Source organism: Bombina bombina, chromosome 4 (genome assembly GCF_027579735.1).
Source record: "Bombina bombina isolate aBomBom1 chromosome 4, aBomBom1.pri, whole genome shotgun sequence".
NCBI classification, from domain to species: Eukaryota; Metazoa; Chordata; class Amphibia; order Anura; family Bombinatoridae; genus Bombina; species Bombina bombina.
The window spans coordinates 1,153,766,616-1,153,789,338 of NC_069502.1; the positions used below are offsets into that span (position 1 = coordinate 1,153,766,616).

At 42.4% G+C, this 22,723-nt stretch overlaps 1 protein-coding gene across 1 annotated transcript in view; it reads left to right on the forward strand.

The window, feature by feature from the left end:
- Positions 1-22,723, forward strand: part of FBXO28 (F-box protein 28) — an 86,449-nt gene that overhangs the window by 21,165 nt on the left and 42,561 nt on the right. Inside the window, exon 3 of the mRNA XM_053712594.1 lies at positions 9,077-9,215. Coding sequence (XP_053568569.1) covers positions 9,077-9,215 — 139 coding nt within the window. The remainder of the gene's footprint in view (positions 1-9,076; positions 9,216-22,723) is intronic.

Consider the following 22,723-nt stretch of genomic DNA (forward strand, 5'->3'; position numbering starts at 1 on the left):
TGTAGCATGAGTGGGAGGGGCCTAATTTAGCGCTTTTGCGCAGGTAAAATTACAGACTGAGACATCCAGCTTCCCTCAGGAGTCCCCTGAATGCTATAGGATATCTCTAAAGGGCTCAAAGGCTTTCCAAAGTCGTTTATTGGGGAAGGTAGGGCCACAGCAGAGCTGTGGCAGTTTGTTGTGACTGTTAAAAAACGTCTATCGTTTTTTTGAACTAAGGTTAATCATCCATTTGCAAGTGGGTGCAATGCTCTGTTAGCTTATTACATACACTGTAAAAATTTCGTTTGATTTACTGCCTTTTTTCACTGTTTTTCAAATTCTGACAATTTGTTTCTCTTAAAGGCACAGTACCGTTTTTTATATTTGCTTGTTAACTTGATTTAAAGTGTTTTCCAAGCTTGCTAGTCTCATTGCTAGTCTGTACAAACATCTGACATAGAGGAAACTCCTTGTTCATTATGTTTAAAAGCCATGGTGGAACCCCCTCTTAGAATGTGTACCAAATGTACTGATTTCACTTTAAGCAATAAAGGTCATATTCTGTCTTTAAAAAATGTATCACCAGAGGAATCTGACGAGGGGGAAGTTATGCCGACTAACTCTCCCCACGTGTCAGATCCTTTGACTCACGCTCAAGGGACTCACGCTCAAATGGCGCCAAGTACATCTAGGGCGCCCATAGCGTTTACTTTACAAGACATGGCGGCAGTCATGGATAATACACTGTCAGCGGTATTAGCCAGACTACCTGAATTTAGAGGAAAGCGAGATAGCTCTGGGGTTAGACGAAATACAGAGCATACTGACGCTTTAAGAATCATGTCTGATACTGCCTCAGAATATGCAGAAGCTGAGGAAGGAGAGCATCAGTCTGTGGGTGATGTTTCTGACTCAGGGAAGCTGATGCAACCTGATTCTGATATTTCTACATTTAAATTTAAGCTTGAACACCTCCGCGTGTTGCTCAGGGAGGTTTTAGCTGCTCTAAATGACTGTGATACAATTGCAGTGCCAGAGAAATTGTGTAGACTGGATAAATACTACGCGGTGCCGGTGTGTACTGACGTTTTTCCAATACCTAAAAGGTTTACAGAAATTATTAATAAGGAATGGGATAGACCAGGTGTGCCGTTCTCTCCCCCTCCTATTTTTAGAAAAATGTTTCCAATAGACGCCACCACACGGGACTTATGGCAGACAGTCCCTAAGGTGGAGGGAGCAGTTTCTACTCTAGCAAAGCGTACTACTATCCCTGTCGAGGACAGTTGTGCTTTTTTAGATCCAATGGATAAAAAGTTAGAGGGTTACCTTAAGAAAATGTTTATTCAACAAGGTTTTATCCTACAGCCCCTTGCATGCATTGCTCCTGTCACTGCTGCTGCGGCGTTCTGGTTTGAGTCTTTGGAAGAGGCTTTACATGTAGCGACTCCATTGGATGACATACTTGACAAGCTTAGAGCACTTAAGCTAGCCAATTCTTTTGTTTCTGATGCCATTGTTCATTTGACTAAACTAACGGCTAAGAATTCTGGTTTTGCTATCCATGCGCGCAGAGCGCTATGGCTTAAATCATGGTCAGCTGACGTTACTTCAAAGTCTAAGCTGCTTAAAATTCCCTTCAAAGTCTAAGCTGCTTAACATTCCCTTCAAGGGGCAGACCCTATTCGGGCCTGGTTTGAAGGATATTATTGCTGATATCACTGGAGGAAAAGGTCATGCCCTTCCTCAGGACAGGTCCAAATCAAGGGCCAAACAGTCTAATTTTCGTGCCTTTCGAAACTTCAAGGCAGGTGCGGCATCAACTTCCTCTAATGCAAAACAAGAGGGAACTTTTGCTCAGTTCAAGACGGTCTGGAGACCTAACCAGACCTGGAACAAAGGTAAGCAGTCCAAAAAGCCTGCTGCTGCCTCTAAGACAGCATGAAGGAACGGCCCCCTATCCGGTAACGGATCTAGTAGGGGGCAGACTTTCACTCTTTGCCCAGGCGTGGGCAAGAGATGTCCAGGATCCCTGGGCGTTGGAAATCATATCTCAGGGATATCTTCTGGACTTCAAAGCTTCCCCCCCAAAAGGGAGATTTCACCTTTCACAATTATCTGCAAACCAGATAAAGAGAGAGGCATTCTTACATTGTGTACAAGACCTCCTAGTTATGGGAGTGATCCATCCAGTTCCAAAGGAGGAACAGGGACAGGGATTTTACTCAAATCTGTTTGTGGCTCCCAAAAAAGAGGGAACCTTCAGACCAATTTTGGATCTTAAGATCTTAAACAAATTCCTCAGAGTTCCATCATTCAAGATGGAAACTATTCGTACCATCCTACCTATGATCCAGGAGGGTCAATATATGACTACAGTGGATTTAAAGGATGCTTATCTTCACATTCCGATACACAAAGATCATCATCGGTTTCTCAAGTTTGCCTTTCTAGACAGGCATTACCAGTTTGTAGCTCTTCCCTTTGGATTAGCTACAGCCCCAAGAATTTTTACGAAGGTTCTGGGGTCGCTTCTGGCGGTCCTAAGGCCGCGGGGCATAGCAGTGGCCCCTTATTTAGACGACATCCTGATACAGGCGTCAAACTTCCAAGTTGCCAAGTCTCATACGGACATAGTACTGGCATTTCTGAGGTCGCATGGGTGGAAAGTGAACGAGGAAAAGAGTTCTCTATCCCCACTCACAAGAGTTTCCTTCCTAGGGACTCTGATAGATTCTGTGGAAATTAAAATTTACCTGACGGAGTCCAGGTTATCAAAGCTTCTAAATTCCTGCCGTGTTCTTCATTCCATTCCGCGCCCTTCGGTGGCTCAGTGCATGGAAGTAATCAGCTTAATGGTAGCGGCAATGGACATAGTGCCGTTTGCACGCCTACATCTCAGACCGCTGCAACTATGCATGCTCAGTCAGTGGAATGGGAATTACACAGATTTGTCCCCTCTACTAAATCTGGATCAAGAGACCAGGGATTCTCTTCTCTGGTGGCTATCTCGGGTCCATCTGTCCAAAGGTATTACCTTTCGCAGGCCAGATTGGACAATTGTAACGACAGATGACAGCCTTCTAGGTTGGGGTGCAGTCTGGAACTCCCTGAAGGCTCAGGGATCGTGGACTCAGGAGGAGACACTCCTTCCAATAAATATTCTGGATCTGAGAGCGATATTCAATGCTCTTCAGGCTTGGCCTCAGCAACTCTGAGGTTCATCAGATTTCAGTCGGACAACAAGGAGTTCCCTAGCGATGTTAGAAGTCTCAAAGATAATTTGCTGGGCAGAGATTCACTCTTGCCACCTATCAGCTATCCATATCCCAGGTGTAGAGAACTGGGAGGCGGATTTTCTAAGTCGTCAGACTTTTCATCCGGGGGAGTGGGAACTCCATCCGGAGGTGTTTGCTCAATTGATTCATCGTTGGGGCAAACCAGAACTGGATCTCATGGCATCTGGCCAGAACGCCAAGCTTCCTTGTTACGGATCCAGGTCCAGGGATCCCGAGGCGACGCTGATAGATGCTCTAGCAGCGCCTTGGTCTTTCAACCTGGCCTATGTGTTTCCACCGTTTCCTCTGCTCCCTCGACTGATTGCCAAAATCAAGCAGGAGAGAGCATTGGTGATTTTGATAGCGCCTGCGTGGCCACGCAGGACCTGGTATGCAGATCTAGTGGACATGTCATCCTTTCCACCTTGGACTCTGCCGTTAAGACAAGACCTTCTACTACAAGGTCCTTTCAATCATCCAAATCTAATTTCTCTGAGACTGACTGCCTGGAGATTGAACGCTTGATTTTATCAAAGCGTGGCTTCTCCGAGTCAGTCATTGATACCTTAATACAGGCACGAAAGCCTGTCATCAGGAAAATTTACCATAAGATATGGCGTCAATATCTTTATTGGTGTGAATCCAAGGGGTTACTCATGGATTAAGGTCAGGATTCCCAGGATATTCTTTCTCCAAGAAGGTTTGGAAAAAGGAGTGTCAGCTAGTTCTTTAAAGGGACAGATTTCTGCACTGTCTATTCTTTTGCACAAACGTATGGCAGATGTTCCAGACGTTCAGGCATTTTGTCAGGCTTTAGTTAGGATCAAGCCTGTGTTTAAACCTGTTGCTCCGCCATGGAGCTTAAATCTGGTTCTTAAGGTTCTTCAAGGAGTTTCGTTTGAATCTCTTCATTCCATAGATATCAAACTTTTATCTTGGAAAGTTCTTTTTTTGGTAGCTATTTCCTCGGCTCGTAGAGTCTCCGAGTTATCTGCTTTACAATGTGATTCTCCTTATCTGATCTTCCATACGGATAAGGTAGTCCTGCGTACCAAACCTGGGTTTTTACCTAAGGTGGTATCTATCAAGAATATCAATCAAGAGATTCTTGTTCCATCCTTGTGTCCTAATCCTTCTTCAAAGAAGGAACGTCTATTACACAATCTGGACGTGGTTCGTGCTTTAAAGTTTTACTTACAAGCTACTAAAGATTTTCGTTAAACATCTGCTTTGTTTGTTGTCTACTCTGGACAGAGGAGAGGTCAAAAGGCTTCGGCAACCTCTCTTTCTTTTTGGCTAAGAAGCATAATCCGCTTAGCCTATGAGACTGCTGGCCAGCAGCCTCCTGAAAGGATTACAACTCATTCTACTAGAGCTGTGGCTTCCACTTGGGCCTTTAAAAATGAGGCTTCTGTTGAACAGATTTGCAAGGCGGCGACTTGGTCTTCGCTTCATACTTTTTCAAAATTCTACAAATTTGATACTTTTGCTTCTTCGGAGGCTATTTTTGGGAGAGAGGTTTTACAGGCAGTGGTACCTTCCGTTTAAGTACCTGCCTTGTCCCTCCCTTCATCCGTGTACTTTAGCTTTGGTATTGGTATCCCACAAGTAATGGATGATCCGTGGACTGGATACACCTTACAAGAGAAAACATAATTTATGCTTACCTGATAAATTTATTTCTCTTGTGATGTATCCAGTCCACGGCCCGCCCTGTCATTTTAAGGCAGGTAATTTTTTAAATTTAAACTACTGGTCACCACTGCACCCTATGGTTTCTCCTTTCTCTGCTTGTTTTTGGTCGAATGACTGGATATGGCAGTTAGGGGAGGAGCTATATAACAGCTCTGCTGTGGGTGATCCTCTTGCAACTTCCTGTTGGGAATGAGAATATCCCACAAGTAATGGATGATCCGTTGACTGGATACACCACAAGAGAAATACATTTATCAGGTAAGCATAAATTATGTTTTCTTTTATGATTCAGATAGAACATACAACTTTCCAATTTAATTCTATTAAATGTTCTTCATTGTTATCCATTGCTGAAGGAACAGCACTGCACTACTGACAGGAAGCTGAAAATATCTATTTAGCCAATCACAAGAGACAAATGTGTGCAGACACCAACTAGCAGCAGCTCCCACCAGTGCATGATATGTGTGTATTCATTTTTTTAACAAGGGATACTTAGAGAACGAAGCACGTTTGAAAATAGAAGTGAATTTAAAAGTGTCTTAAAATGGCATGCTCTATTTGAATCATGCAAGGTTAATTTTGACTTTCCTATCCCTTTAATGTATCAAACCTATCCTTAAAAGAATGTTACAAAATGTATTCTGTTACGTTTATTTTGATAACTACAATTTTAACAAGCTTAAAGGAACACTGAACCCATTTTTTTTTTTCATGACTCAGAGCATGCAATTCTAAGCAACTTTCTAACTTACTCCTATTATACGTTTTTCTTCGTTCTCTTGCTATCTTTATTTGAAAAAGAACGCATCTAAGGTAAGGAGCCAGCAAGGGCAACCCAGTTTGTTCACCAAAAATGGGTCGGCATCTAAACTTACATTCTTGCTTTTCAAATAAAGATACCAAGAGAATTAAGAAAATGTGATAAAATTAGTAAAATGCTTAAAATTGCATGCTCTTGCATGCTCTATCTGAATCATGAAAGAAAAAAATTGGGTTCAGTGTCCCTTTAAAGAAGCAAGGACCTGTAAGCCCTGACATTAGAGAGAGTTAAAGGGACAGTCTACACCAGAATGTTTATTGTTTAAAAAAATAGATAATGCCTTTATTACCCATTCCCCAGTTTTGCATAACCAACATTGTTATATTAATATACTTTTTACCTCTGTGATTACCTTGTATCTAAGCCTCTGCAGACTGCCCTTATTTCAGTTCTTTTGACAGACTTGCATTTAGCTAATCAGTGCTGACTCCAAGGTAACTCAACGTGCGTGAGCAAAATGTTATCTATATGGCACACATGAACTAACACCCTGTAGCAGTAAAAACTGTCAAAATGCCCTTTGATAAGAGGCGGCCTTCAATGGCTTAGAAATGAGTATGCGCCTACCTTAGGTTTAGCTTTCAACAAAGAATACCAAGAGAACAAAGAAAATTTGAAGATAAAAGTAAATTGGAAAGTTGTTTGAAATTACATGCCCTATCTGAATCATGAATTTATTTTAATTTTGACTAGACTGTCGCTTTTATCATTTAGTTTGAGATTTATGTTCCATTTTCAGGCATGCCTCATAGCAAAATGTGATCATGCAGAAACCATTTTTCTTCATTATAACCAGTTAGAATCCATACCACAGTTTTGCAGGTGGCACAACTTCTCCAATGAAACCATTTAATATTAAACAACTTAATTTTGATTTGCGGTATCCTGATTCTAGTTATTTGATAGTTATTAATGATTTAGTTCTGTGATGAAGGTACGTTTCTAAAACCCCTGAAATAGGACCAATGTTGTTAGGCCTGTGTCAGTTATGAGGCTCACATCCTTTAAATGAGTCTTCTCAGACTGTTCATTGTGGGGGTGGTACAAGGGCAACCCCCCCCCCCCCATGGTTGTTTCATATGCATATGCCTATCAGGTGATCACTGTTAGCAACGTGTAACGTGTTATTACCCCTTTTTATGTAAGGAATATTGTGTGCTGTCTTTGAGATGGGCCTACTTTTGGGGGCACTACCTCTATACAGTAAATGCAGTCACCTGTTTATGGCAGGGGTATAATTTCCTCATTTAAAGAGGCAACTCTTCTCTGTCTAAGTGCCTAGTTGTGGCAAGTGATGACCTTTACCATAGTGATCACCTGAGGCTTTATCCTTAAGGGACACTCAGGTTAAATTAAATTTTCATGATTCAGATGCAGCATCTAATTTTAAACAACTTTCCAATTTACTTCCATTACAAAAAATGTGCAGTCTTTTATATTTACAATTTTTGAGTCACCAGATCCTACTGAGCATGTGCAAGAATTCAGACTATACGTATATGCATTTGTGATTGGCTGATTGCTATCACATGGTACAAGGGGAGTGGAAATATACATAACTTTGAAATTTGTTATAAAAAAAACTACTAGTCATTTGATGTTCAGACTAAGTGCGATTGCATTGTCTTGTTATCTTGCATTTGTTGATTATGCAAATCTAATATGTTGACTGGTCCTTTAGCATACGTGTGAGTAAGATGTGATGTGACCTTCATCCTATCCTGTCATTAGTGACCGGCCCTCTATATAAAGTTTGGACACCCCTAGTTTAAAGCACTCTTATCTGATAAGTCTTCGGATTGTATCTCATCATTTAACTTGCATGTCTGTATAACCAGATTGCTAAGGAAACTGTGTGATAAAGCTGTAAATTGTTCCTTTTCCTGGGAAGCTTGTAGTTCATATTAAACGGATTCAAAGTCTAAATGGAACATCCCAGTGATCAATCCGTTTAATTCTGCTAACTAGCTGCAGTTCATTTTGACCTTTCTACATTGTTCTTGCCTAAGATTAATAGTTTGTGGATATGCATTAACTGTTTTGTGTCAATATTTGTACCTGTTTTCAGTTTGGCTCCTGCTCTGTGGTGTATAAACATGGCCTTGCAGCGGTAAAGACATGAGTAGTAAAAACACAATGCTGCATTCTAGTCATTTTATAAAGGTGCATCTGTAATAAAGTCCTGGTAAATACATTAAAGGGACAGTCTAGGCCAAAATAAACTTTCAGATAGGGCATGTAATTTTAAACAATTTTCCAATTTACTTTTATCACCAATTTTGCTTTGTTCTCTTGGTATTCTTAGATGAAAGCTTAACCTAGGAGGTTCATATGCTAATTTCTTAGACCTTGAAGCCCACCTCTTTCAGATTGCATTTTAAAAGTTTTTCACCACTAGAGGGTGTTAGTTCACATATTTCATATAGATAACACAGTGCTCGTGCACGTGAAGTAATCTGGGAGCAGGCACTGATTGGCTAGACTGCAAGTCTGTCAAAAGAACTGAAAAAAGGGGCAGTTTGCAGAGGCTTAGATACAAGATAATCACAGAGGTTAAAAGTATATTATTATAACTGTGTGGGTTATGCAAAACTGGGAAATGGGTAATAAAGGGATTATCTATCTTTTAAAACCATAAAAATTCTGGTGTAGACTGTCCCTTTAAATAAAATGGATCTAAGTCTAGAAATCCTTGCAAACAAATTCAAGGGCTCTAAGGGGACCCTACAGCCCTAATGTTCCCATAGGAATAAATTGCTGTTCTTTCTTTTTCAGCTTAAAGGGACAATGTACACCAATTTTCATATAACTGCATGTAATAGACACTACTATAAAGAAGAATATGCACAGATACTGATCTAAAAATCCAGTATAAAATCTTTCAAAAACTTTCTTAGCATCTTCCAGTTCAGCACTGTTGATGGGGTTAGGCTGGGTCACCCACTACAAAGGGCTGAGAAAGCAGGAATGGCAGACACTCTTTCCCCCTTCTCTGTAGGCGAAAAGACTTACACAAACAATAGCAGCAGCAATCTGTAGACCTGGGTCTACATCTGATACTTTTTAGGCTTGGTTAGGAGTCTAAAAATCATCACAATGTTATTAAAAAATAGTAAACTATACATTGTTACAAAAACACTCCCAGATGGGCTATATAAATGAATCATCTACAAAACATTTATGCAAAAAAAAAAAATCTAGTGTACAATGTCCCTTAATATTTTGTGGCGTTTTTTATTAATTAAATAATTGAATCGCTTTCTGCTGCTGACTGAATCATTTTGATTTTCTGCTGCAGGCGGGAATCGGAGAGGAGGAATCACTCGTTGGCACGCCATGCTGATATCCTAGCTGCAGTAGAGACCAGACTCTCCCTGCTAAACATGACATTTATGAAATATGTTGACTCCAATCTCTGCTGTTTCATTCCTGGAAAGGTAACGATAACTCTTCTGCTAGCGCACAGAATGCACCAGTAACTGTCGGATTTCTTTTACCTTCAGCAGTTGACAGAAGCGTATCTGTTTGTTTTTCTATGTTTAAGGTTGTAACTATTTCTATACTAAGATAGCTGTTATACTATCTATTTAAAATAAGCTTGTTGATGATTATGTCCTTTTAAAGTGATTGTAAAGTTTAAGGAATTTTAATTAAAAAAAAACACAAAAAAAAACTTACCATTGCGTTATGGAAAACAGACCTCCGCCCGCATCTCCTACTGTAGTTAGCATATTGATGCTGAATCCGGCTTCCTCCAATCGTGCCTCGACCAGCTGGACGCCAAAGGGGTTATCAACCTGCTCAATACTGTAGGAGATGCGGGCGGTGGATCGGCAGTCGGTTTACCGTAATGCTTTAGTAAGTATTTTTTTTTAAAATAAGCATCATTGTAAAGTTTAATGAATTAAAGTTCCCCTGTTTTTAAGATTATTTCTTTTTTACGACACAATGAGTCCACGGATCATCTTAATTACTAATGGGATATTCACCTTCTGGTCAGCAGGAGGCGGCAAAGAGCACCACAGCAGAGCTGTTAAATAGCTCCTCCCTTCCCTCCCACTCCAGTCATTCTCTTTGCCTACGTTAGTGATAGGAAGTGGTAAAGTGAGGTTTTAGTATAGATTCTTTAATCAAGAGTTTATTATTTTTAAAGTAGTGCAAGATTGTGCTGCTTTGTTCTAGGGTGTAGCCGTAGTCCTAATCAGTCTCTTCAGTAGAGCTTTAGAGCAATGGAAACTTGTGGGACATAATTCTCACTGCGCCTCCCATACATTGATGCTGCCCTAATCCTGATAGCTTAAAGGGTCAGTAAACCTTAAAAATAATGTTGTATAATTCTGCACATAGTGCAGAATTATATAACATTATATTAGCCAAACTTTGTAAATCATAATATTCCCTTTTTTATTTTGTAAAAATACCGCTGTTTTACAGACCCGCTCTCTGTACTCTGCTGAGCGGGTCTGTTGATTTTACTGAGCGCATCGGGCCAGCTGTATAGTCACAGCCCGGCCCGACCGCGCCATTAGACAGTGCAGCTCGCTCCCGCTCTGTCCGACAGCAGGAGCGAGCTGCACTGTGTCTAATGGCGCGGTCAGGCCGGGCTGTGACTATACAGCTGGCCCGATGCGCTCAGTAAAATCAACAGACCCACTCAGCAGAGTACAGAGAGCGGGTCTGTAAAACAGCGGTATTTTTACAAAATAAAAAGGGAATATTATGATTTACAAAGTTTGGCTAATATAATGTTATATAATTCTGCACTATGTGCAGAATTATATAACATTATTTCTCCAACATAGGTGTGTCCGGTCCACGGCGTCATCCTTACTTGTGGGATATTCTCTTCCCCAACAGGAAATGGCAAAGAGCCCAGCAAAGCTGGTCACATGATCCCTCCTAGGCTCCGCCTACCCCAGTCATTCTCTTTGCCGTTGTACAGGCAACATCTCCACGGAGATGGCTTAGAGTTTTTTAGTGTTTAACTGTAGTTTTTATTATTCAATCAAGAGTTTGTTATTTTAAAATAGTGCTGGTATGTACTATTTACTCTGAAACAGAAAAGAGATGAAGATTTCTGTTTGTAAGAGGAAAATGATTTTAGCAACCGTTACTAAAATCCATGGCTGTTCCACACAGGACTGTTGAGAGGAATTAACTTCAGTTGGGGGAACAGTGAGCAGTCTTTTGCTGCTTGAGGTATGACACATTCTAACAAGACGATGTAATGCTGGAAGCTGTCATTTTCCCTATGGGATCCGGTAAGCCATTTTTATTCAGACAGTAAATAAGGGCTTCACAAGGGCTTATTAAGACTGTAGACATTTTCTGGGCTAAATCGATCATATTTACACATATTTAGCCTTGAGGAATCATTTAATCTGGGTATTTTGTAAAATAATATCGGCAGGCACTGTTTTAGACACTTTATTCTATAGGGGCTTTCCCTAATCATAGTCAGAGCCTCATTTTCGCGCCGGTATGGCGCACTTGTTTTTGAGAACAGCATGACATGCAGCTGCATGTGTGTGGAGCTCTGATACATAGAAAAGTCTTTCTGAAGGCATCATTTGGTATCGTATTCCCCTTTGGGCTTGGTTGGGTCTCAGCAAAGCAGATTCCAGGGACTGTAAAGGGGTTAAATATAAAAACGGCTCCGGTTCCGTTATTTTAAGGGTTAAAGCTTCCAAATTTGGTGTGCAATACTTTTAAGGCTTTAAGACACTGTGGTGAAATTTTGGTGAATTTTGAACAATTCCTTCATACTTTTTCGCAATTGCAGTAATAAAGTGTGTTCAGTTTAAAATTTAAAGTGACAGTAACGGTTTTATTTTAAAACGTTTTTTGTGCTTTGTTATCAAGTTTATGCCTGTTTAACATGTCTGAACTACCAGATAGACTGTGTTCTGAATGTGGGGAAGCCAAGGTTCCTTCTCATTTAAATAGATGTGATTTATGTGACACAAAATTTAGTAAAAATGATGCCCAAGATGATTCCTCAAGTGAGGGGAGTAAGCATGGTACTGCATCATCCCCTCCTTCGTCTACACCAGTCTTGCCCATACAGGAGGCCCCTAGTACATCTAGCGCGCCAATACTCCTTACTATGCAACAATTAACGGCTGTAATGGATAATTCTATCAAAAACATTTTAGCCAATATGCCCACTTATCAGCGAAAGCGCGACTGCTCTGTTTTAGAAAATACTGAAGAGCATGAGGACGCTGATGATATTGTTTCTGAAGGGCCCCTACACCAGTCTGAGGGGGCCAGGGAGGTTTTGTCTGAGGGAGAAATTTCAGATTCAGGAAAAATTTCTCAACAAGCTGAACCTGATATGATTACTTTTAAATTTAAGTTGGAACATCTCCGCGCTCTGCTTAAGGAGGTGTTATCCAATTTGGATGATTGTGATTATCTGGTCATTCCAGAAACACTATGTAAAATGGACAAGTTCCTAGAGGCCCCGGGGCCCCCCGAAGCTTTTCCTATACCCAAGCGGGTGGCGTACATTGTTAATAAAGAATGGGACAGGCCCGGTATACCTTTCGTACCTCCCCCCATATTTAAAAAATTGTTTCCTATAGTCGACCCCAGAAAGGACTTATGGCAGACAGTCCCCAAGGTCGAGGGGGCGGTTTCTACTCTAAACAAGCGCACCACTATACCCATAGAAGATAGTTGTGCTTTCCAAGATCCTATGGATAAAAAATTAGAAGGTTTGCTAAAAAAGATGTTTGTTCAGCAAGGTTACCTTCTACAACCAATTGCATGCATTGTCCCTGTCACTACAGCCGCGTGTTTCTGGTTCGATGAGCTAGAAAAGGCGATTATTAGTAATTCTTCTTCTTATGAGGAGATTATGGACAGAATTCGTGCTCTTAAATTGGCTAATTCTTTCACCCTAGACGCCACCTTGCAATTGGCTAGGTTAGCGGCGAAAAATTCTGGGTTTGCTATTGTGGCGCGCAGAGCGCTTTGGTTAAAATCTTGGTCAGCGGATGCGTCTTCCAAGAACAAATTGCTCGACATTCCTTTCAAGGGGAAAACACTGTTTGGCCCTGACTTGAAAGAGATTATCTCTGATATCACTGGGGGCAAGGGCCACGCCCTTCCTCAGGATAGGTCTTTCAAGGCCAAAAATAAACCTAATTTTCGTCCCTTTCGCAGAAACGGACCAGCCCCAAGTGCTACGTCCTCTAAGCAGGAGGGTAATACTTCTCAAGCCAATCCAGCCTGGAGACCAATGCAAGGCTGGAACAAAGGAAAGCAGGCCAAGAACCCTGCCACTGCTCCCAAGACAGCATGAGATGCGGGCCCCCGATCCGGGACCGGATTTGGTGGGGGGCAGACTCTCTCTCTTCACTCAGGCTTGGGCAAGAGATGTTCTGGATCCTTGGGCGCTAGAAATAGTCTCCCAAGGTTATCTTCTGGAAGTGATTCATCCTGTTCCATTAAAAGAACGAGGGATGGGGTTCTACTCCAATCTGTTCGTAGTTCCCAAAAAAGAGGGAACGTTCAGACCAATCTTAGATCTCAAGATCCTAAACAAGTTTCTCAAGGTTCCATCGTCCAAAATGAAAACCATTCGAACAATCCTTCCATCCAGGAAGGTCAATTCTTGACCACGGTGGATTTAAAGGATGCGTATCTACATATTCCTGTCCACAAGGAACATCATCGGTTCCTAAGGTTCGCATTCCTGGACAAGCATTACCAGTTCGTGGCGCTTCCTTTCGGATTAGCCACTGCTCCAAGGATTTTCACAAAGGTACTAGGGTCCCTTATGGCGGTGCTAAGACCAAGGGGCATTGCTGTAGTACCTTACTTGGACGACATTCTGATTCAAGCGTCGTCCCTTCCTCAAGCAAAGGCTCACACGGACATAGTCCTGGCCTTTCTCAGATCTCACGAATGGAAAGTGAACGTGGAAAAGAGTTCTCTATCTCCGTCGACAAGAGTTCCCTTCTTGGGAACAATAATAGACTCCTTAGAAATGAGGATTTTTCTGACAGAGACCAGAAAAACAAAACTTCTAAACTCTTGTCGGATACTTCATTCCGTTCCTCTTCCTTCCATAGCGCAGTGCATGGAAGTGATAGGTTTGATAGTAGCGGCAATGGACATAGTTCCTTTTGCGCGCATTCATCTGAGACCATTACAACTGTGTATGCTCAGTCAGTGGAATGGGGACTATACAGACTTGTCTCCGAAGATACAAGTAAATCAGAGGACCAGAGACTCACTCCGTTGGTGGCTGTCCATGGACAACCTGTCACAAGGGGTGACCTCCCGCAGACCAGAGTGGGTCATTGTCACGACCGACGCCAGTCTGATGGGCTGGGGCGCGGTCTGGGGATCCCTGAAAGCTCAGGGTCTTTGGTCTCGGGAAGAATCTCTTCTACCGATAAATATTCTGGAACTGAGAGCGATATTCAATGCTCTCAAGGCTTGGTCTCAGCTAGCGAGGGCCAAGTTCATACGGTTTCAATCAGACAACATGACGACTGTTGCGTACATCAACCATCAGGGGGGAACAAGGAGTTCCCTGGCGATGGAAGAAGTGACCAAAATCATTCAATGGGCGGAGACTCGCTCCTGCCACCTGTCTGCAATCCACATCCCAGGAGTGGAAAATTGGGAAGCGGATTTTCTGAGTCGTCAGACATTGCATCCGGGGGAGTGGGAACTCCATCCGGAAATCTTTGCCCAAATCACTCAACTGTGGGGCATTCCAGACATGGATCTGATGGCCTCTCGTCAGAACTTCGAGGTTCCTTGCTACGGGTCCAGATCCAGGGATCCCAAGGCGACTCTAGTAGATGCACTAGTAGCACCTTGGACCTTCAAACTAGCTTATGTATTCCCGCCGTTCCCTCTCATCCCCAGGCTGGTAGCCAGGATCAATCAGGAGAGGGCGTCGGTGATCTTGATAGCTCCTGCGTGGCCACGCAGGATTTGGTATGCAGATCTGGTGAATATGTCATCGGCTCCACCATGGAAGCTACCTTTGAGACGAGACCTTCTTGTTCAAGGTCCGTTCGAACATCCGAATCTGGTCCCACTCCAGCTGACTGCTTGGAGATTGAACGCTTGATCTTCTCAAAGCGAGGGTTCTCAGATTCTGTTATTGATACTCTTGTTCAGGCCAGAAAGCCTGTAACTAGAAAAATTTACCACAAAATTTGGAAAAAATATATCTGTTGGTGTGAATCTAAAGGATTCCCTTGGGACAAGGTTAAGATTCCTAAGATTCTATCCTTCCTTCGAGAAGGATTGGAAAACGGATTATCTGCAAGTTCCTTGATGGGACAGATTTCTGCCTTGTCTGTGTTACTTCACAAAAAGCTGGCAGCTGTGCCAGATGTTCAAGCCTTTGTTCAGGCTCTGGTTAGAATCAAGCCTGTTTACAAACCTTTGACTCCTCCTTGGAGTCTCAACTTAGTTCTTTCAGTTCTTCAGGGGGTTCCGTTTGAACCCTTACATTCCGTTGATATTAAGTTATTATCTTGGAAAGTTTTGTTTTTGGTTGCAATTTCTTCTGCTAGAAGAGTTTCAGAATTATCTGCTCTGCAGTGTTCTCCTCCTTATCTGGTGTTCCATGCAGATAAGGTGGTTTTACGTACTAAACCTGGTTTTCTTCCAAAAGTTGTTTCTAACAAAAACATTAACCAGGAGATAGTCGTGCCTTCTCTGTGTCCGAAACCAGTTTCGAAGAAGGAACGTTTGTTGCACAATTTGGATGTTGTTCGCGCTCTAAAATTCTATTTAGATGCTACAAAGGATTTTAGACAAACATCTTCCTTGTTTGTTGTTTATTCTGGTAAAAGGAGAGGTCAAAAAGCAACTTCTACCTCTCTCTCTTTTTGGATTAAAAGCATCATCAGATTGGCTTACGAGACTGCCGGACGGCAGCCTCCTGAAAGGATCACAGCTCCTTCCACTAGGGCTGTGGCTTCCACATGGGCCTTCAAGAACGAGGCTTCTGTTGATCAGATATGTAGGGCAGCGACTTGGTCTTCACTGCACACTTTTACCAAATTTTACAAGTTTGATACTTTTGCTTCTTCTGAGGCTATTTTTGGGAGAAAGGTTTTGCAAGCCGTGGTGCCTTCCATTTAGGTGACCTGATTTGCTCCCTCCCTTCATCCGTGTCCTAAAGCTTTGGTATTTGTTCCCACAAGTAAGGATGACGCCGTGGACCGGACACACCTATGTTGGAGAAAACAGAATTTATGTTTACCTGATAAATTACTTTCTCCAACGGTGTGTCCGGTCCACGGCCCGCCCTGGTTTTTTAATCAGGTCTGATAATTTATTTTCTTTAACTACAGTCACCACGGTATCATATGGTTTCTCCTATGCAAATATTCCTCCTTAACGTCGGTCGAATGACTGGGGTAGGCGGAGCCTAGGAGGGATCATGTGACCAGCTTTGCTGGGCTCTTTGCCATTTCCTGTTGGGGAAGAGAATATCCCACAAGTAAGGATGACGCCGTGGACCGGACACACCGTTGGAGAAAGTAATTTATCAGGTAAACATAAATTCTGTTTTTTAAGGTTTACTGTCCCTTTAAGTAAGATAACTCAGGCTTTTATCTTTATCCACAGGGCTATGGGAGGGAGAGGACCTCTTAAACCTTCTGGGCTGCCCTGCTGTCGGCAGAGTTCGAGGTAAGTGCTGACTTTTTTATTCTGGGTCAATAATATAGATCTCAGAGAAGTGGAGCTCTTTAATTAATCTGAGAAAGAACTCTTACATTTTAAAGGAGGGAAATTCTGTGACAGCAACTTATTTGCAGGCACTGGGGCTAAGGGGATTGCTCTTTTACTTGGGACTTATCCTTGGGCTGAGAGTAAAAGGACTCAGTGGGAGGTGATATTGTTTATCACAGTATTTGGGCTAAGTTACGAACGAGAAGCAGTAGCCACATTTGCCCCCAGGTTATGAAGGCTCAGCTCCCGGTGGCGCAGTTGTTATAACAATGGTAATGGCGACGGGAGCTACATGGTTGTTACGCCCACGATGGGCGGAGCTTCGTGTGGCGCCAGTTTTGGACTGCGCACTCTTCCTCTAATGCTGCTCCTGGATCGGAGACTGTTTAACACAGTGTGTTGTGTTTAGTTAAAGTGGGGCCGCGCAGCGTTACATTGCGTTGCAGACTTGCATAACCTTTTAAAAGCTCATTTGTACATCGGTTCTAAACAAGCAATAAATTATACAAGAGTTACTCACATCGACTAATGTTATATAATGTACAAGGGTTACTGTTAAACACAGACCGGATTTCGTTGTAGCATACGTTCCGGTCTTTATTTTAAAGCAGTAATGCTTTTTGTTAACTGCCGTTATGCACCCAAATAGAATATAGTTTTGGGTATTAGAGAGGCAGATGGGCACCTCAGCAAGGTTTAGCTGAGGTGTACCAAAGTTCTACAGTGATTCTGTACGGTTTTTTTTTTCATGTTAAACACAAAAATAAAAGTTTACATTTTAAAGAGACAATAACGTTTTTCATGTATTCATTTTTATTAAAAAAAATGTCACTTTTTACTGAGCCTATTCCTTCTAAGACTCTTGCTGTTCAGGAGTTTGACCAATGTCAAGCTATGCTTCCATTTCTCCTATAGCATCGAATTATAGCCCACATGCAGTGCTCTGCGCATCCTTTTTCACTCCACCCGAAGTTGCTCTGCATTTCATGCATTATATGTTTTTCCCTGCAGGGTAGAAAACAGTACTAGTGGACACATTTTCAATCATTTAGGATGATTGATTCAGTAGTGCTATTCTGAACGTTTCTTCCTTATAATCTGTAAGGGGAAGATACTTCGATAGTATCTAGGGGTGAATTCTCAGAATCGGATGGAATGATATCTTTATCTGATCCTGAAGTTGTTAGCTTTCACTTTTTAGCTGGAAAACCTCCATTTGTTAATTGAGGAGGTTTGGGCTACCCTGGATAATTCTGCCTCTAGAACTACTATACCCTCTCATGATAAGAGAATTTAGAGGGGTTACTCAAAATTATGTCTGTACACCAAGGCTTACAATGTCAACCTGCTTGTGCATTGCTACCATCTCTAGTGAGGCGTCATATTGGTTTGAGGCGTGGTCTGACACTATTAGGGCAGACATTCCTCTGGATGAGATCCAGAATAGGGTTAAAGCTCTTAAATTGGCTAATTTTCCTTCTAGCCCGCAGAGCCTTATGGTTATTGCCTTGGTCTGCGGATGTATCCTCTGTCTAAGCGTCTAGCTATACCTTACAAGGGAGTGACCTTATTTGGACCTGGTTTGTCGGAGATTATCTCTGATATCTCGGGAGGTTGGGGTCATTTTATTCCCCAGGAGAGGAACAATCAAGAAGGACGACAGAGCAATTTTATTTCCTTTCGAAATTTTGAGGGAAATTGTCTTTGTTTACAAGTTCCTAAGGTTTGCCTTTCTGGACAAACACTTACAGTTTGTGGTTATTCCCTTCGGTCTTGCCACAGTTCACAGAATTTCACAAACTAGTCCAGGCGCCATTCTTACAACAAGCAAGATCCCACACAGACTTGGTGGTATCTTTCCTGTGATTCACAAGTGGAAGATAAAATTTGGGAAAGGAGTTTTCTTAGTACCAAATACAAGGGTAACTTTATGAGGAAACATAATAGCTTTCCTATCAATGATGATTTTTCTGACAAGAGTCAAGAAATCAAATATTTTCTATACTTGTCTAGCCCTTCAAGGGACAGTCTACACCAGAATTTTTATTTTTTTAAAAGATAGATAATCCCTTTTTCTCCAACATAGGTGTGTCCGGTCCACGGCGTCATCCTTACTTGTGGGATATTCTCTTCCCCAACAGGAAATGGCAAAGAGCCCAGCAAAGCTGGTCACATGATCCCTCCTAGGCTCCGCCTTCACCAGTCATTCTCTTTGCCGTTGTACAGGCAACATCTCCACGGAGATGGCTCAGAGTTTTTTGGTGTTTAAATGTAGTTTTTATTCTTCAATCAAGAGTTTGTTATTTTAAAATAGTGCTGGTATGTACTATTTACTCTGAAACAGAAAAGAGATGAAGATTTCTGTTTGTAAGAGGAAAATGATTTTAGCAACCGTTACTAAAATCGATGGCTGTTTCCACACAGGACTGTTGAGAGGAATTAACTTCAGTTGGGGGAAACAGTGAGCAGACTTTTGCTGCTTGAGGTATGACACATTTCTAACAAGACTTGGTAATGCTGGAAGCTGTCATTTTCCCTATGGGATCCGGTAAGCCATTTTTATTAAATAAGAATAAGGGCTTCACAAGGGCTTTAAAGACTGGTAGACATTTTTCTGGGCTAAAACGATTGATATATAAGCATTTTTAATACTTCATAGTTTTGAGGAGTTATTTTATTCTTGGGAATTATGTAAAATAACCGGCAGGCACTGTATTGGACACCTTTTTCACTGGGGGCCTTCTCTAATCATAGGCAGAGCCTCATTTTCGCGCCTCTATTGCGCAGTTGTTTTTGGGAAGCAAGACATGCAGATGCATGTGTGAGGAGCTCAGATACATAGAAAAAGCTTACTGAAGGCGTCATTTGGTATCGTATTCCCCTTTGGGCTTGGTTGGGTCTCAGCAAAGCAGATACCAGGGACTGTATAGGGGTTAAATATAAAAACGGTTCCGGTTCCGTTATTTTAAGAGTTAAAGCTTTCAAATTTGGTGTGCAATACTTTTAAGGCTTTAAGACACTGTGGTGAAATTTTGGTGAATTTTGAACAATTCCTTCATACTTTTTTCACATTTTCAGTAATAAAGTGTGTTCAGTTTAAAATTTAAAGTGACAGTAACGGTTTTATTTTAAAACGTTTTTTGTACTTTATCAAGTTTATGCCTGTTTAACATGTCTGAACTATCAGATAGACTATGTTCTGTATGTGGGGAAGCCAAGGTTCCTTCTCATTTAAATAGATGTGATTTATGTGACACAAAATTTAGAGAAAATGATGCCCAAGATGATTCCTCAAGTGAGGGGAGTAAGCATGGTACTGCATCATCCCCTCCTTCGTCTACGCCAGTCTTGCCCACACAGGAGGCCCCTAGTACATCTAGTGCGCCAATACTCCTTACTATGCAACAATTAACGGCTGTAATGGATAATTCTATCAAAAACATTTTAGCCAAAATGCCCACTTATCAGCGAAAGCGCGACTGCTCTGTTTTAGAAAATACTGAAGAGCATGAGGACGCTGATGATATTGGTTCTGAAGTGCCCCTACACCAGTCTGAGGGGGCCAGGGAGGTTTTGTCTGAGGGAGAAATTTCAGATTCAGGGAAAATTTCTCAACAAGCTGAACCTGATGTGATTACATTCAAATTTAAATTGGAACATCTCCGCGCTCTGCTTAAGGAGGTGTTATCTACTCTGGATGATTGTGAGAATTTGGTCATTCCAGAGAAATTATGTAAGATGGACAAGTTCCTAGAGGTCCCGGGGCCCCCCGAAGCTTTTCCTATACCCAAGCGGGTGGCGGACATTGTAAACAAAGAATGGGAAAGGCCCGGCATACCTTTTGTCCCTCCCCCTATATTTAAGAAATTGTTTCCTATGGTCGACCCCAGAAAGGACTTATGGCAGACAGTCCCCAAGGTCGAGGGGGCGGTTTCTACTCTAAACAAACGCACTACTATCCCTATAGAAGATAGTTGTGCTTTCAAAGATCCTATGGATAAAAAATTACAGGGTTTGCTTAAAAAGATGTTTGTTCAGCAAGGTTACCTTCTACAACCAATTTCATGCATGGTTCCTGTCACTACAGCAGCGTGTTTCTGGTTCGATGAACTAGAAAAGTCGCTCAATAAAGATTCTTCTTATGAGGAGATTATGGACAGAATTCATGCTCTCAAATTGGCTAACTCTTTTACTTTAGACGCCACTTTGCAATTGGCTAGATTAGCGGCGAAAAATTCAGGGTTTGCTATTGTGGCGCGCAGAGCGCTTTGGCTAAAATCTTGGTCAGCGGATGCGTCTTCCAAGAACAAATTGCTTAACATACCTTTCAAGGGGAAAACGCTGTTTGGCCCTGACTTGAAAGAGATTATTTCTGATATCACTGGGGGTAAGGGCCACGCCCTTCCTCAGGATAGGTCTTTCAAGGCTAAAAATAAACCAAATTTTCGTCCCTTTCGCAGAAACGGACCAGCCCCAAGTGCTACATCCTCTAAGCAAGAGGGTAATACTTCTCAAACCAAGCCAGCCTGGAGGCCAATGCAAGGCTGGAACAAAGGTAAGCAGGCCAAGAAACCTGCCACTGCTACCAAGACAGCATGAGATGTTGGCCCCCGATCCGGGACCGGATCTGGTGGGGGGCAGACTTTCTCTCTTCGCTCAGGCAAGAGATGTTCTGGATCCTTGGGCGCTAGAAATAGTCTCCCAAGGTTATCTTCTGGAATTCAAGGAGCTACCCCCAAGGGGGAGGTTCCACAGGTCTCAATTGTCTTCAGACCACATAAAAAGACAGGCATTCTTACATTGTGTAGAAGACCTGTTAAAAATGGGAGTGATTCATCCTGTTCCATTAGGAGAACAAGGGATGGGGTTTTACTCCAATCTGTTCATAGTTCCCAAAAAAGAGGGAACATTCAGACCAATCTTAGATCTCAAGATCCTAAACAAGTTTCTCAAGGTTCCATCGTTCAAAATGGAAACCATTCGGACAATTCTTCCTTCCATCCAGGAAGGTCAATTCATGACCACGGTGGATTTAAAGGATGCGTATCTACATATTCCTATCCACAAGGAACATCATCGGTTCCTAAGGTTCGCCTTTCTGGACAAGCATTACCAGTTTGTGGCACTTCCATTCGGATTAGCCACTGCTCCAAGAATTTTCACAAAGGTACTAGGGTCCCTTCTAGCGGTGCTACGACCAAGGGGCATTGCAGTAGTACCTTACTTGGACGACATACTGATTCAAGCGTCGTCCCTACCACAAGCAAAGGCTCATACGGACATTGTCCTGGCCTTTCTCAGATCTCACGGGTGGAAAGTGAACGTGGAAAAAAGTTCTCTATCTCCGTCAACAAGAGTTCCCTTCTTGGGAACAATAATAGACTCCTTAGAAATGAGGATTTTTCTGACAGAGGCCAGAAAATCAAAACTTCTAAGCTCTTGTCAAGTACTTCATTCTGTTCCTCTTCCTTCCATAGCGCAGTGCATGGAAGTAATAGGTTTGATGGTCGCGGCAATGTACATAGTTCCTTTTGCGCGAATTCATCTGAGACCATTACAACTGTGCATGCTCAGTCAGTGGAATGGGGATTATACAGACTTGTCTCCGACGATACAAGTAGATCAGAGGACCAGAGATTCACTCCGTTGGTGGCTGACCCTGGACAACCTGTCACAGGGGATGAGCTTCCGCAGACCAGAGTGGGTCATTGTCACGACCGACGCCAGTCTGGTGGGCTGGGGCGCGGTCTGGGAACCCCTGAAAGCTCAGGGTCTTTGGTCTCGGGAAGAATCTCTTCTCCCGATTTAAATATTCTGGAACTGAGAGCGATATTCAATGCTCTCAAGGCTTGGCCTCAGCTAGCAAAGGCCAAATTCATACGGTTTCAATCAGACAACATGACGACTGTTGCGTATATCAACCATCAGGGGGGAACAAGGAGTTCCCTGGCGATGGAAGAAGTGACCAAAATCATTCAATGGGCGGAGACTCACTCCTGCCACTTGTCTGCAATCCACATCCCAGGAGTGGAAAACTGGGAAGCGGATTTTCTGAGTCGTCAGACATTTCATCCGGGGGAGTGGGAACTCCATCCGGAAATCTTTGCCCAAATTACTCAATTGTGGGGCATTCCAGACATGGATCTGATGGCCTCTCGTCAGAACTTCAAGGTTCCTTGCTACGGGTCCAGATCCAGGGATCCCAAGGCGACTCTAGTAGATGCACTAG